The sequence below is a fragment of the Mchenga conophoros genome, linkage group LG16 (genome assembly GCF_057382185.1).
Source record: "Mchenga conophoros isolate Kocher_MC1m ecotype Shallow Benthic linkage group LG16, M_conophoros_male_GT1.1, whole genome shotgun sequence".
NCBI classification, from domain to species: domain Eukaryota; kingdom Metazoa; phylum Chordata; class Actinopteri; order Cichliformes; family Cichlidae; genus Mchenga; species Mchenga conophoros.
In genome coordinates this window covers 8,077,871-8,093,809 of record NC_140541.1, presented here as the reverse complement: position 1 = coordinate 8,093,809, position 15,939 = coordinate 8,077,871, and the positions used below count along the sequence as shown (strand labels likewise).

General features: G+C 41.1%; 1 protein-coding gene across 1 annotated transcript; it reads right to left on the bottom strand.

Annotated features, from left to right (window-relative positions):
* Positions 1-551: 551 nt before the first annotated feature.
* lonrf2 (LON peptidase N-terminal domain and ring finger 2) lies at positions 552-15,403 on the bottom strand. The gene is made up of 12 exons (XM_085249184.1): positions 13,718-15,403; positions 11,323-11,441; positions 9,873-9,995; positions 9,139-9,297; positions 8,582-8,807; positions 5,105-5,204; positions 4,877-4,991; positions 4,507-4,628; positions 4,209-4,395; positions 3,984-4,118; positions 3,569-3,718; positions 552-3,176 (listed from the first exon to the last, which is right to left on the bottom strand). Exons 1-12 carry the CDS (start codon positions 14,460-14,462, stop codon positions 3,018-3,020), a joined length of 2,340 nt encoding a protein of 779 aa, XP_085105310.1. The 5' UTR covers positions 14,463-15,403; the 3' UTR covers positions 552-3,017.
* Positions 15,404-15,939: the final 536 nt, after the last annotated feature.

Below are 15,939 nucleotides of genomic sequence, written 5' to 3'. Positions count from 1 at the left end.
GCTGGAGGCCTGTATGAACTCAATGCACCCATGATTCAGCTCACCTGCTATCTTCCAACAAACACTGCCACCCTGTGGCGCACAGCTGCTAGAGCCAAGCACATCCACAATTCATTTTGCCCAGTGACAGTCACATCGTACAGACTATATAAATAAAACACCAGTGGAGCCTAAGAGGAGAATGAAACAGGTAGATGCTTGTTGTTTGGATTGAGTGAGCCAAATCTGCAGTCTCACTGAGGGAGGAGGATGTGGATGTGTCAGGCCTCGTTCCCTGTTACAACTAGAAATGGGGATTCTCAGGAACCTACTGGGATAAAGTATAGATAAACTACACCCTCTAAGGTTTTAAATATCAGGGCATAATACAAAAATGATCTTGTTCGTAGGAGTTGAAATTACTGTATATGACAACTGATAATATCAAGCAGAAATTATTATTATTATTTTTTTTAAATCACCATTGTAGGCGTACATACACTTCATGCCTATCTACCTTACTTTTACGAGATAACAAACTCAGAAACGGCTACAAAACAGGTGGACACGACTGAATGTGCTTTCCTTTATTTGCAATAAAAAATAGGTATAAGAGCTCCCTTTACAAATACGCCAGGGAAATGCAGCACATTGTGAACACTGCTCCCATGCAGAGAGCACGTGACTGCAGTGGAGTCACAAACATTTGAAGAGGAAACGGCAACACAGAGAGAATATGCATTTATATGCACACTGACAATGTAATTATAGCCACGACCTAATCTGCTTAAAAGTCTGCATAAAGAGACTCAGGACGCTCTTTATTATTGAGAACTGCTGAATTCCATCTGTAGGATAAATATATAGAAATCTCCTTTCAGACATTTAAGTAGAATTTTCTCATTTACATTCATTTTCTCACTAAGAAAATCCACACGTGCAAAATCATGTCATGAATTTTTAAAAACCTCCATTGCTCTTGTTTTCTTCCCCCCTTTTTGGCATGCTTCATATGTTATTGCTAACAGACACTGTGAGAGCTTGAAATTGTGGGTAGAAACCCAAATTTAACTACCAGGTACAAAGAAACTCCAATTTAAGGCCAATTTAAAAACAAGACAAACCAAAAAAGAAACAAAAACTTTAAACATTATGCAAATTTGGGTTACAGGATCAATATTGTGCGCCGATTTTAGGATTTTTAAATCAACAACTGTTGATGCCAAGTGCCAACAGAAACAGATCTGTAGCAGCAAAAACGTTTACAAAAGAAGAAAAAAAAATTAACTCTTTGCAATTGTTCACATCGACATGTCTGTCAGGCATCAGAGATACATAGAAAGTGCTTGGGTGATTTCATATCAACATATCCAACTGCTCATTAGAAAAATCCAGGAATTCCATTACAGTGTGCATGTAAATGAACAGGAAGAGGATGAGAGAGAAAGATTGTTGAAACGTTCCTTAAATAAAACATTAAAAAGGCCTTAGAGTTACAATTATACACAGAAATTCACCCAAATTAAATTTGAACATATACATACACTTAAGGGCATAGCAGAGTGAGAGAAACAAACATAAAAATACACAATCAGCCCCTATAACTACATCAGTCCCAAAGATATGCTACATTTAGGACATTAAAAATAAAATATCCAGATCAGCATTATCAGGATGCATTGTTATCTGCTCTTTCCTAAACGCTAGCACGACTTGAGTGATGGAGGTTTAAGCTTTAGTCTTACGCTCAATCGCTCTTCAGAACTAGTGCAGATGTAGAGTTGCACTTGATCTTACACGCCGCAGTGTGTGATGGTTTTTAGTGTTAGCATGAGTGAAATCACAGTCTCAACACAAAGGCTTTCATGGCATTCATTCCTTCCTTTCACACAATCTGAGGTACTGATGCTTATGCACCAGAGTTTCGGCTCAGGAAGATTTCAAGCGAGGCATCAGCTGTTTGTCCGCTTTTTTTTATTTTTTATTTATTTAATCCTTACCAAGTGGGCCGGGCAACCTGGCAGAAACACCTGTATCTGTCTTTTTATTGAAGAGTGGATGGAATCACAACGCTGAATCTGACTCCAGAGTAATTTAACTCCAGGGTAAATGGCCAAATTATAAATGTAATGCACACTGATTTTATTCTGAAAGCTCTGACAGGAAGTGTGGATTTGTATCTCCTCTTTTTTGCCGCCTTTTCGGGGTGTTGGTCTGCCCGAGTTGTTCCTCGTCCACCATGCTGTCTTCTTTAGAAAATAAGCTACACCTTTCATGATAAATACTGCATTGTAGGAGTGCGGTCCTAAATGTCACAAGTGAGCCTTATGAAATCTGTATAATATAAAGAAAACAAAAAGCTGATTTTGTATGTGTAGTCTTGGGGGAGGAAAAAATATCTACAACCTACAGCCTGGCCAGTACATTCACATGTGCTGCCATCATGCAGTATTTTTGCATTTTCTTTCTTCACACATCGCTGGGGTTCGTTTGTTTTTGGTTCCCAGTCGTGAATCCTGAAGACTGCACAGCTCTGTTCCCATTTTGTTAAACACTGCTTAAAATGTATAGGAAAAAAATCCTCTTGAACCTGAACACACTGCTTATGTGAGAACAGGTTTTTGTTCCTTCATAAAAAGAGCCCATGTTGACCATAATGAAAGCATTCCTACTCATCTCGATTGATTTTTCCTCCTACAAGACTGAGAACGCCACATCAAAGATCACTGGTTTAGAAGTGTGTTGTGGTCGGGTTCACTCATGAGTAGTGAAGCTGGTTGGGAGATGCTGGATAAAGAAAGAAAGCAGGAACACCTTCATGCCAGCGCTGTGACCCACCTGATACTCTCAGCAGAACTGACAGGCGTTCGGGAGGGCTACGTGACACAGGAATGAGCATCTGAGAATAAACTGACGCAGGAGAGAATGAACGAGTAAACACGTACAAAGTGAATCAGTCAAAGAGCGACCCGACGAATGACCGAACACGTTTCTGAACTGCATAGATGCCAGAGCGGTTCTTCCAAGCAGCTCCTCCATCACCGTGGCCTCTTGCGAGTGACAAAGATGAGGACTCTTCGGATGGCAATGAGGCGATCCTTGAGGGAGGTCATGGCCAGGATTGTGAGCTGGGCACGGTTTTCCAAGGGAAGAACAGCGAGCAGCCACCAGGACCAGGCTGGACCACTGGGACTGGCCTGTAGTACAACAAAGATTTGTTCAATTTAGAAACAGTTTACACAGATTAGAAAAACCTTCAGTGGTCACATGACTTAGCAAAGCCCTAGTTTTCTAATAGAGTCATTTTATGTGACTTTAGAAGACAACTCTTTGTTTGAAAACACACAGCTCTTCTATTTTGCCATCTGCAGCCAAAACAGTTCCTCATGTAGGGTATTAAAAAGCATGCAAACACTGGGAACCTTGCCGAATATGAAATGCACACATCCATTCAAGAGCAAAAAGAATTTTCTGTGACTATTCCTGAGATGTTGCTGATTTTCTTTCTTTCCTGCCATCACAAGGTGTTTATCAAACTGCGCCTTTATTTATAAATGAAAATCCGTGAGTCAACACTGCACTTTCAGACCTGTGGGTCCGGGTCTTTGCTGGGAAGGTGTCCAAAGTGGCTGTGTATCTGACTCTTCATGTTGTCTTTCAGAGATGTGAACCAGCCGTTGGCCTGATCATACACGGAGTCGTGCAGCTTCAGAAGCTCTGTTAGCTCTTCCCCCGCCACCTGATCAGACAGACATATTTTATAAGCGTTTTAGAAAAAACAAACAAACAATGACATGTTTTTTTTCCTTTCATATGAAAGGACTACATTTGCCAGTGGCACACTAGCAGAGACTCAGGTTTGTTTTTCTTTGCACTGCTGAACAGTGACAAGCAAAAACCCCCCCGAGCTCTGCTTTGTGCCACTCTGATTGTCAGTAGTGTGATGTAAAGTGTCTGAAATGGTTCTACTGACAGAACATCAGCACATCGCTCCTCACGCCCACCTTCTTGTCTTCCAGGTACTCAATCTTAGCAGTGTTGTAACCATCTCTCTGGCCGTGGCTGAGGACCTTGAACCGTGACACGCCAATGGTGTCAGCCACTGAACGGCCGTCGGGAAAGAACTTCACGTCTCGCACCTGAAACACAGTATTTCATATCAGCACTCATATGATTTCTATCTGACTGCTCACAGGGACGCACAAGAAAATCTGTGAAGAAAGAAATACCTGCAGCATACAGCCATAGTCAGCAAAGCCTTTGAGCTCATCAGCGATGCACATGCCAAACTGCTTGGTACCAGTTTCCATTGAGCGGCGAATCATCAGGCGGTAGCGTGGCTCAAATACGTGCAGAGGGCAGGGGATGGTGGGGAAGGCCATGGTACACACAAAGATGGGCACTTCCTGGTTTAGACTGCAAGAGACACAGTGAAGAAATTGTTACTTTTTGTGTGTGTGTTTGAATAATCAATAGGTTTTCTAAAACAATCGTGAATGTGTGCACGGGTGTGTTAGTAAAACTGACTTGGAAAGCTCCTTCATCTCCTCTTCATGGATTTTCTTCCTCTCTGCCAGCTCATCTCCTAGGTAACGCTGCAGGACTTCCTCCATCAGCAGGGTCTTGTTGTAGCCCCTGCTAGCTAGATACTGTAAAAATACACAATAGCACATTTTCCTGCACATGAGCATTACAAAGAAAAATATTACCGTCAATTTATTATTAAAGATTTTATTCATTCATTCTTTTCCTGAATAAGTGAAACCTGCATTTTTTTTGTCTAATCGACAGTTCAAAACACCTTCCATCACATGCTACATTAAACATTATGAACACAGAAAAGAAAACACTAAACAGGAGTCACACTGACATCACTACCCTCTATGAACAAGTGTACCTCAGACAGATTCTCCTTGCACAGAGGACAGTTGGGATTGTGGTCCAGACAGCGTTCCAGACATTTGAGGCAGAAGGTGTGACCACAGGGAGTGGCCACAGGCTCGTAAAACAATCTGGACGACAAATGAGCAAAAGCACCCAGCAGAATGCCAACATGACAAACTTGCACACACTAATTTAACAGGTCTTAAGCTGCAAATGCTGAAACTGAACTGGGTGAGCTTACCTCATGCAGAGTGAACACTCCAGGTCTCCACTGTCCAACAGCTCAGCAGGAACTGATCTACCTCCACAAGCAGCAGTCGCCTGACGGATCTCCCCCTCATCTGCACAATAAATTATCATCCTCAGCACAAGTTTGAGCAAAGCAAGATTCCTCTTTACCTCAGCAGCACATCAAGTACAAACATTAACGTCTGTATTGTTGGCAAAAGTAGGCTCGGGAGTTTTCTTCAGTAGCGGAATAAAATGATTCATTGAAATAAATCATTTTAATTCATATGGAAAATGCAAAATTTGCTTTTCATTGTTTTCTAACATAACTAAAAGACCAAAACTTATTTCTGTAGAGATGAGAAACTGTTTCTAAATGAGCCGATCAAATTTAATGCCTCATCTACTGAATAAGAACGGCCCCTGGCTGGTAAACAGAACAGCTGCAGTCCACCATCGTCATACCCTCTAGAGCAGCTTCTGCTAACACCAAAACTAAAACATCTTAAGAAGAGAGGGAAAAAAACTCTGTTGTTACCAAGAGCAAACACAATGCACTCCTGCTATATGAAGAACTGAGACAAAGAGACACTTATTTTGAAGCCAATCTCCTCCCAGCAGTAGACAAATCATTAGTGTTAACATGCTGCATGTCTAATGTGTCTTAAATGGTACGCTCAGAGGCAAGTGTTGTGCTGAAACTAATTCTGCAGGACAATCAGACACTGTGAAAATGTTAATGAACTCAAACGTGTAAAACGCTGTGTAGAAAAGAACTGTGCAACAGAAAATACTGTTTAATAGTGATTATATGTCCAAAAAACTCCCTCTGAGGAATTTCTCAGCTGTGGTGCTGTATAATGATTATATAAGCATCCAACCTAATCGTACACACCATAAATCCCATATCATAAAGCTGTCATCAATTCAATATACCCCTGCAAGATGTGGGTGTGTTTTGGGGATATTGCACCAAATATGAGGATTTAATAAAATACCCATCTAGATAAGCTATACTGCATAGTAACGCAGGTATCTGTAGATACATGTGAGCCTCATGGAAGAGCTGTGCGTGGCTGATGAATCTTAACGTTTAAGACCGCCACAGCTTTCTAGTCCATTACCTAACGAACCTGATTTGCGTGACCTACATTCTGAACATCCGCTTTTCATTTTCTTGACACAGATCTCGTTTTAAATAGTAACACTACATGCTAATGCTATTTGGAAAATTACATGACTGTGACTCATTTTCCTTTCATTATGCAGCCAAGATTTGGGTAAAATTACGCCCTCGTATTTTGCTGTTACACTTGAAATAGAAAACAGCTTTTCGCAAATTTTCTGGACAGATGTGATGACTAAGGATTTCTCAGTGTACGTTCAAATTTAACACCTCTGCACTGCTCAGAAAAGAGGGAGAAGAAGCAAAATGCCAGCAACCTGCTGTCCTAATCCATGATCAATATAACAATAAGAAAAACATAATGTAACTCATCAGTTTAAATGAACCCATTCAGTATCTCACAATGTCAGTGAATACACTAAATTACGAAATTAGATTTTGGTCCTGAGTAGTCAGATTAGCTCAAGTTACTGGAGGCTGAGTCAGAATCCTAAAAACCCAAATAAGGACTCCTTAAGAAACTTTTAGAATCCTTCAATATCTGATCTCTTTCAAAGAAACCAAAGAAATTCTTCAAAACATCATTGCTATTCATGTCTTTATGTATGCAAAAACTGTTCTGTACATCAACTGTGGTTCAAATCATGAAAGGGAGAGCATGTGATGATGCAGCACTGTTTGAGCCAAAGAGCAGCATTTCCACCAACTGAAGAATACACTCATTCTCCGAAAGGAGTAATTCCTGGTACTATGTGTTCCATTTCTTTCGCAACTTTAAGCATCCTAATTGAATATGGAGTGCCAATTAGGGCTGGGCCATATTATACCATTTACGGTAATACCGGTATAATGTTAGGCAACGATAGGAAAATGAAATATCGCGATAGAATATGAGTAAAACGCGCATGTGCAGTGCCTTTGTTTTCATACGCACATGGCCGATTGTTGAGTGAAACAGATGAACCAGAATTGGTTTGTAAAAATGGTGCAACTTCAGTGATGTGGAACTGGTTTGGTGTTTGTCCGTCAGATACACGACAAAGCACATTTTTTGCAGAACATGCAAGCGGCTGTCCTTATTGTCGTATTTGTCGGACTAAGATGCTCTTAAATCTGGGAGTAATCTGGGTCCTAAACCCCGTATTTCTCAGGTCAAACAACACTGCAGCATCACTGAGAGTTAAAAACTGTCTAAATTCTTTCATCTTTAATAAAACGATCAGCATTGCTGCTTTACCAGGTGTAACTATAAAGTTTAACTTCCAGGCATCCATGAAAACAAAAGTTATTACATTTAACGGAGTTAGAAGTTAGCAGGAAGCTAGCGGAAGTTAGCTCGCTAGTTTCGCTAGTTACCTAAGCATGATATTGCATGTTCTGACTGAGAGATTTCTGAAAAAAATCAAACGTACAGCTCTGCTATCACTTCCAACATAAATGAAGACAGGAAACTAAACAGCAGTGACGTTTGTAGGGTTACTGAAGTTGGGCTAGCTGGTATATAATGATGTGCTACGTGATCGCTAGCGACACAGCTATGTTAGCATAACATAAACAGTGAAGCTGGAGGACGAACACTAACACTTTTCCACTTATAAAAGTTAACGTTAAGGTTCCTGATAGTTGGAGACAAATTCAGTCGCATGGCAGGATGCTGTAAACGGACCAAACTTCAGTCAGGAGAACAACTGAGATAATCAATCCACAATATGAGGTCAGTCATTAATATACTGCAACAACATGGGAATAGAGCAGCTGCCAGAGAATTCAACATTAATGAATCAATGGTACAGAAGTGGAGGAAGCAAGAAGAATGAGTTTAATAAAGTTTGATTTATCTGACTGCTTTGTTTCGCTTAATGTGCCTTATAATCCCGTGTACCTTATGGTCCGAAAAATGCGTACTGCACACTGCAGTTTAATGTTGCAAAGCACCTCTTTTTAACTTCAGTGGATATTATACATGGTTATGCTCAGGATATTTCAGCCCATTTCTACTGGAAATGCCTTTTGGTTAAACTTTCAGCAAGGAATTTGCATTTGCACTGTTACATTTTTATAAAGCTTTAATGTACATAAAAACCAGCTTCTTGTTTAAGTGAAAATAAATGGAAGGTTGTCTTTTTGCACTAGTAATGTTGTGGAGTTGTATTTTGTCTCGCATCAATTATATCGTCAATTATATCGTTATCGCAAATTTTCAAATATATATCGTGATAAATATTTTTGGCCATATCGCCCTGCTCTAGTGCCAATGATGATAAAACAACCCTACCACAAATATCTACATTTTACCTTTTTCCACTACAGAGGTTAATGTAAAGAAATAAAATTATATTTAACTGAATTATTTTGGTTTCATACCAGCTCTGAGAAGTTTAGAGGGAGGGCTGAAGGTTGCTGAAAGTTCATCACTCTTGTGTTTCCTCTTAAGGCCACCAGGGGGTGCTGGCAGTGCAGCCAAAACATCAGCCAGGCTCTTTGTGCTGCCCTCCCCTGGAGAAGGGTCCGATTTACCAGCAGACAGAGCACAGAGTCTGGAGGATGAGTCGTCCACTGGAGGGCTTTTAGTCACAGTGAACTCTGAGTCCTGGAAACACAAACACACAGACAGAAAAATACGTTAGCATATCAGGTGGATTAAAAAAAAGAAAAGAAAAAGAATGATTAGTTCAAAAGCGCCTTTGTGGAAGATCATATTCAGAATTATAGAGAGTATTAGATGCTACTACAACAACTCTCACTCGAGTAGTTTTGGGGTTGGTTGCAACAGATGTAGTTGTTAAGACCACTTGTATATACATGTATCAAGATTCAAACACCTTATAAATAGCTACTTTTTTTTCCCCTTCTTCCTTATTCACAAGCGCCAACCGCAGCGAGTACTTTGATTTGGCAGATTCTTATACATATACAGTTACCTGTGAGGAGGATGAGCCTGGTTTCTGTGGAAGTGGCCTCAGGGAACTGAGCAAGGCAGGAGGTTTGATGAGACGCGTAGCCAGGCCTCCTTGCAGAGGGTGCAACGGCGTTGGAAGATCCTCATTCTCAAATACAGAGGAGAACAGCTCGCCCAGGACCTTCAAGGTGAAAGAAAACAGGTGGCTAATTAACAATCGCAAAGAAGTAAGCACAGGAAAATTTACCACAAGAAAGTCACCAAAAACAGGATCAAAGACAGCTGTATACTCATTTGCACTCCCCATTTATATCACTCTCAGGAAAACTGAAGAAAGCAGAAGGCTTTAACTTAAAGCACTTACACTTTCTTAAATCATATTTTGAACAAAATCGATTTTATTCCCATTTCCTTTAAAGGGTAGAGCCATATACAGAGAGGCTTTGTAATGACACTGGCAATAGCAGAATTTACAAATGAGAAACCTTCTTTCAGCTGCAAAACTGAGCATCAGCAAAACTAATTATTCTATCACGTAGTTATGTGGGCAGCGCATGGTTAGCGCCGTTGTCTCACAGCATGATCTCCCTGTGCCAGTTTTCTCCAGGATCCCCAGTTTCCTCTCATGCTCCCAGGACATGCAAGTTTATTTAAAAGCTTATCCGACTACAGTTTGTTAAGAGGTTCTGAGAATTATGACATGTTTTAGTCCGTATCAAATTACATATTTCACACCAACAACTGGTTCTGTCTTACCTTCTGAGCTTCCAGTTTCACTTTGGCCCAGTCGGGCTTTAGTGCCACACACAGGAAATACTCTTGTAAGGCTTCATCTTTCCGGCCTGCTTTACTCAGTGCTGTAGCTTTCAGATAGTGAGCCTAAAAATGACAGAAAACTTGTGTTTGATTTTTGAGGCATGGGCTGTGATAATGACATTTCTAATAATAACAAGATTAAACCAAATGTCCCTCCTTTATGACGTTTTGAAATTTACAGTTTAGAGAATTTGTTACCCAGATACACAACTATTACTTGTACACGCACTGACCCCTTGAATAAAGTAATAAAAAGGAACATTTTTTCCTCCTCGTGACATGCAAATTCTAAAAATGTGACCACACGATAATGTGTGTTGAGTGGATGGACACTGGTCCAGGGTATCTGACTATGGCAGAGAACCTGCGTGTCACAGAAGGTCAAGAACATCATTGTACCATTATTAGTTTCAGCATCTTTTTATTGCCAGAAATAATGACTGGTAATACAGGAAGCAGAATATTTATTCACGGTTTATTTTTATACAGAGAAGTAGGTTAAGCAAACCATGCCACACACCACAGCATTTATAACCTAAGCTAGTTTGCATTACCTGTTCCTAGACGAGCTTTTAACACACACACACACACACACACACACACACACACACACACACACACACACACACACACACACACACACACACACACACACACACAAAACAAAACTTAAACAACAAATTATATTAAATTATAGACACCAACAGCACAGGGCAGAGACTGCAGTATAATAAAGGTAAAATAAGACTGCACGTCCAATTCATCTTTAAAAACCGTTTTAGTTTAAGTTTATAATGATCTCAATCAGGCTTCAGTTTGAGTTCTGTAAGCTAATAGTTCCACATGTTAATAAGACAAATAGAAAAATGCCATTTTCCAAAATGATTTCTGTGCCCTGCAGTTTCTAACAGATGTGCTGCACGTTACTGAAGCCAAACCTCGAACAGGAACCACAAAGTCACAGCCGAATATGTGAGCATTTGTATAATAATTGTGGATTAGCAAATTGCAACAAACATTGAAATACTGCAATCTTGCTGGCTTCTTATCCAGAATTTGCCCATTTGTATTTCATCATAAGAGGCCTGACTGTTTGAAGTGATGCTTGTGACCAAAAGGTTACACAATAACTAATAATACACAATAACTAATAACAATGAGAATGTATAAAAAGGGACTGACAGCATGAAATGGCAAATATAAGTTTGTTTTTGCAACTTTGGTCACATTTGAGCAGCTGGACTCTCAGTGACAACTACTGAATGCTGCAGCACTTAATATGAAATGTGACCATTATCTTTAGTCTTGGTCTTCATTCTCACTCAGGTACATTTAATTTTGTCCTATAAATCACTTCAAACTTTTCCCCAGTTCAAATTGTTCATCTTACCTCTGTCCACAGGGTTTTTAGCCTGCAGAGACTGCTGGCATCCTGCACTGCCTGGCTGAAATTCTGCATCTCCAGGTGCAACTCAGCCCGCTGATGCAACAGTCTGCCTGAAGAGGGCACTGTATACACAGGGATGAACAGACATCAGTTCATTGGATAGGTCTCCAGGCAATAGACTGTTTTTTCTAGGTCTAGGAGAAGTAGGGCAATAATGTAACATGTGGCATGAGACCAGTTACACGTGTTAGAACACCATGTAACTTATGTTACAACTCTAATAACTGACATCAGCCACACCAGCGGACATTAACATTTAGTCTCATCTGCTTGGAATGCATGCCTACATAAACACACTGCTTCATGCATCACGTACGCAAATTATGCACTTTACTAATGATCAGATAAAGTACACACTGTACCTAAGTTGGACTTGTCGTGCGTTACTTAACCAAACTGTCATCACTGGTTTCTTTGAGAAGGATGAAAAAGTTCCAGCCTAAAGTATATTTAACCCACTTTGTCTGAATGGCTTTTAGTTGTCAATAAGCAAAATAACACTCGCTGTCATCTAAGATTTCAAAGCGACCTGATAGTTAGTTCATAACATAATATACAAGTTGAACAGGTATTCATAACGAAAGAAAGACATTTGTGGAACAGCTAAAAATGGCACATGGTTGTAAAGAAACAGGAAGAAAAGTTTGCAGAAGTTTAGATGCTCAGTTGCCACCGTCTTCTAGTTTCATTACTAAGTGTGTGTATGTGTACACAACAGAGCCAATGTTTCAGTGCAGAAAAAGCAACGCAGTTTCTACAATATCCATGCAGCTTAATAAGGGGTTCAGAAACCTGGTGTCTGAACCTCTTGGGCAAACTTTGCCCATAGGATCAGGACAATCAACCAAAGTATGACAGTAAACAAACAAGAGGACCAGCCTATCATCAATGTGTGGGACATAATAGTTGAGGGAAAGTATAGTATAGAAAGAACTACATGGCTCCGTTACCATAAAAACCGCAACTAATAACATTTTTTGAGACTCATCATTTATCTGACTGCATTTTCTCCATCTCTTTACACAGATGGAGACCATTTGCAAAAATGTAAGACTATGCTTTACATGCCATACCCTTGCACACCACACATATCAGGACATATTATCTGCTAAATTTATAATTCAATTACATGCAATCCAAATGACAGATACCAGACAGCCTCCTGCTGTCTTTGTTGGGAAAACACTGGCTGGCAGTGACAAAACTGTGAAAGCACTCTGTCCTCCCATCACCCAGAGTCATTCACAAGACAGAAGGCATGAATCAGTATTGATCTGGGGAGAGAAATGCCTGAAAGGATGCCACAGGGATGGTGCATAGTCCTTTTATCTGAACTGTGATTTCAGAATTTTCAGCTAAATCAGGCTGATCAGTTTTATAAAATGACATTAAAGTGAGAACAGCAGAGAAAACCAAAGAGGAGTCTGAAAAAAGAATTACAATTAAAAGCTGCTTTAATAAGTAGGCCAGATGTGGGAGGGGAAGGAGGAGTCCGTTTTAACTTTCTGAGGATTCAAACTGTGCAACATGATCTTGCCATGGCCCATGATTAATGAAACACACTGGCTGCCTTTATGTAATGTGCCAACATAACAGAACACTCCGTTTTATAATGTTTAGGACAATTTGTCCTTAAAGTTACCAGAAAAATAAATAAATAACTAAAATAAATGAATAAATAAACATGAAGCAAATGAGGGTGTTAAAATAGGCTGTTGTTTTTCTGTTTAAGTACAATTAATGACCAACTACCGTTCACCCAAACGTTACCCAACACTGCTTATCCAACACCATACATAAGGGGAGGAGTTAAGGGTTATGTCAAACCAGAGACAATACGATGGCCTTCTTCTAGAAGGACACTGACCCAACCCGGCCAGACAAATCTGATGAATGTATTCATACAGTAGCGACTGAGCAAATAAAATTTTCAGTTTACATAACGGAGATCACATAACAGTGGAAAAACTAAGTGAGGCATCAAGTCCAGAGAACTACATACAGACGTCCCCTCTGCAGCTCTGTGAAAACAGCACAGCCCTGCCAACTATAAAGAGAAAAGCAGCATTAAACAACCGCTTTGCTGTTTCTTGCGTGCACGGGTAGGCTGTGTACTGCTTTGGTAAAAAGGGACGGCACGTCACGTAACACCACACCTCGGTACAATCCAGATAGGAGGGGGTGGCGCCCCTCATCGGTGACACTGAGAAGTTAAGACTTAAAAAGTAGGTCATTGCACAAAAACATTACACTTTTAATTGCAATCTGTCAAGTTAAACACTGGAATTAGCACAGGGTTATCTCTCGGTGCGCATGTAGTGGCTGTGTGCAGTCTTACCTAGATCCACTGCTCCGTTGTATTTCTCCAGAGCCTCTAAAAGATTCTGCTTTTTCCACGAATCCTCTCCTTCGATCCATAATTTCCTAGCTTTACTCTCAGTTGCAAACAGTTTGTCCAAGAGGCCACTGAGTACAACGTTTATTCTCCGGCCGTTCGGCAGTCCTCCTTTCCTGCTCAGATTTTGTTTGCAGTGTACACAGTTTGTGACAGAGTCGTCATCTGTGCAGCGTTTGCAGAAAGTGTGTCCACACTCCACGGTTGTAGGCTCGTGGAGCAAACACTTGCAGAGATGACAGGAAAACAAGTCCAGGGCTTCATCATCCTCACACTCCCCACTATTTTGAAACCCGTCTTCCCCGCTGCTGCTTTTATTGCTCCCGTTTACAGTGGCGTGGATGCCCAGCTCTTTCTCACGCAGAGTTCGGGCGATGGTTTCCACCAGGAGTTGAAGCTCCTCCGGGCGCAGCTTGCCAAGGCTGGCCGCTGTACAGTACGAGTCCAACGCTTCGGATATCCGCCCGGCACAGGATAGCGAGTCGGCCTTCCTCAAACACAAGCCCCTGTCAGGGTGCTGGAGATCTGCGAGTTGGGAGCTATAGATCTCTACGGCCAAGTTGAAGTCCCCGGCCCGGCTGGCCTCTTCTGCTACCTCCAACATTTCAGGGCAGATCCCCGCAGCTCCTGGATTGGAGAGCGGGTGGACGAACGCTTCGCCCTGGTGAGACCTTAGTCCGGTCTCCATCTTCTTCTCCCGACGGGAAAATCAGACGCTTAGAAGACTATGAGAGTCACTGAGAACATGGCACAAGCACACACACTCCCCACCATAAGAAATCATTTCCCCAGTTATTGCACACTATCTTTAGCGTTTTTAAATGTCAACCCAGACTTCCAGTTGTGTCCAACTCTCAGTGATGGCCATGAGTCCGATCCATAAGACCTCAACCCAGATAAAACAGGGGGCCTGTGTAGCATGGCTGGTCCTCGATAAGTCCCAGTATCTGATGTAGTTTCACTGCAAACACCTGGAGGTTGAAGGTCGGCGTTATTTATTACAAAAACTTTCAGCGTATCGAGGACGTCATCGCTCCCTTTACAACGCGGAGGTAGTTTTATTTATGTCCCGTCTAAAGACAGAAACTTCTTTAGAAGAAGAAAAAAACCACACACACACAAAATGAATCTACGGCATGTTTAGGTACGAACCGGTGGGTAAAATCCAAGGAGCTTAGTAAATAAGCAGCTTAATTTCCATGGATCGTGCTAACTCGTAGTTATGATGGTAAATGTCCGCAATAAAGGTCAGGTTTCGAGCCACAGAAGTCCCATATAGAGTGGATAAATGCTAGACCCACAAGCTCATCATTTCTCCAAGAAGTCACAGCTGATCGGCCGCGTTTATATAAGAGAGCCCGGGAGCAGTTAAGTCCGGGGAGCCAGCTAACGTTACTACTGGCTAACTGGACAACACATACTGCCACTTCGCAGTTTGTTAAACTCCGGAACTCTTTCCGAACCGATATCCCCCAAAAATGTGCATTTACACGACCTCGAAAGTCATTTCTTCGTCTTTTATGGCGAGGAAACCCAAACAAAAACAAAGCTCTCGCCGAAGGTATCCATCTTGGTTGTTAGCCAGCTAGCTTTGAGCTGCTAAAGGTTCTGCTTTGGGATTTCGCATACAATTCGCCGAAGCAGACGCAAGACCACACGTGACACACGAGACAAGCTCCTATTGGCCCTTTATGTGGCTCACTTATATAACTCAATAATATTGTATAACCTTTGCAGATATCGCTGAATGAGTGTCTGTGTGCGTTACCAAAAAGACACTTCACGTTTTTTAAATTTAAACGAGGTCTCACACATGATATTACAAAAATAGCCTCGAGTAAAACAAGAGAACGCAGCTTTCGGTTCTGGTTGAGTTACTTTATTCACTTTAACTTATAGTTTCATCTGTGGGAGTTGATTCATTGTTTTATGTAATGCTTTATATAAGCAGTGTGTCAAGTCTGGTTTTGGATTTAAAATGCGGACGACATGTTATAGTTAAGATCTATTGCTTAAGCCAAAGGGGAAAAAAGTCTGGTGTACGACCTCATCTTCTGGATCAAGTAAAGCTTTTGTTGTGCTGTTAAATAATCCATAAAGCTGTGACCCAATTTAGGTAATGGGAATCCACACAAGGGTGAATTCTTTTAAACAAAAGAAAAGGT

Excerpts from the sequence above, each read along its gene's own strand:
- lonrf2 (XM_085249184.1), bottom strand. The coding sequence starts at position 14,462 with ATGGAGACCGGACTAAGGTCTCACCAGGGCGAAGCGTTCGTCCACCCG. Across the intron at positions 11,442-13,717 it reads CAACGGAGCAGTGGATCTAG|TGCCCTCTTCAGGCAGACTG; the intron begins GTAAGACTGCAC and ends CTGTGTATACAG. Across the intron at positions 9,298-9,872 it reads TGAAACTGGAAGCTCAGAAG|GTCCTGGGCGAGCTGTTCTC; the intron begins GTAAGACAGAAC and ends TTCACCTTGAAG.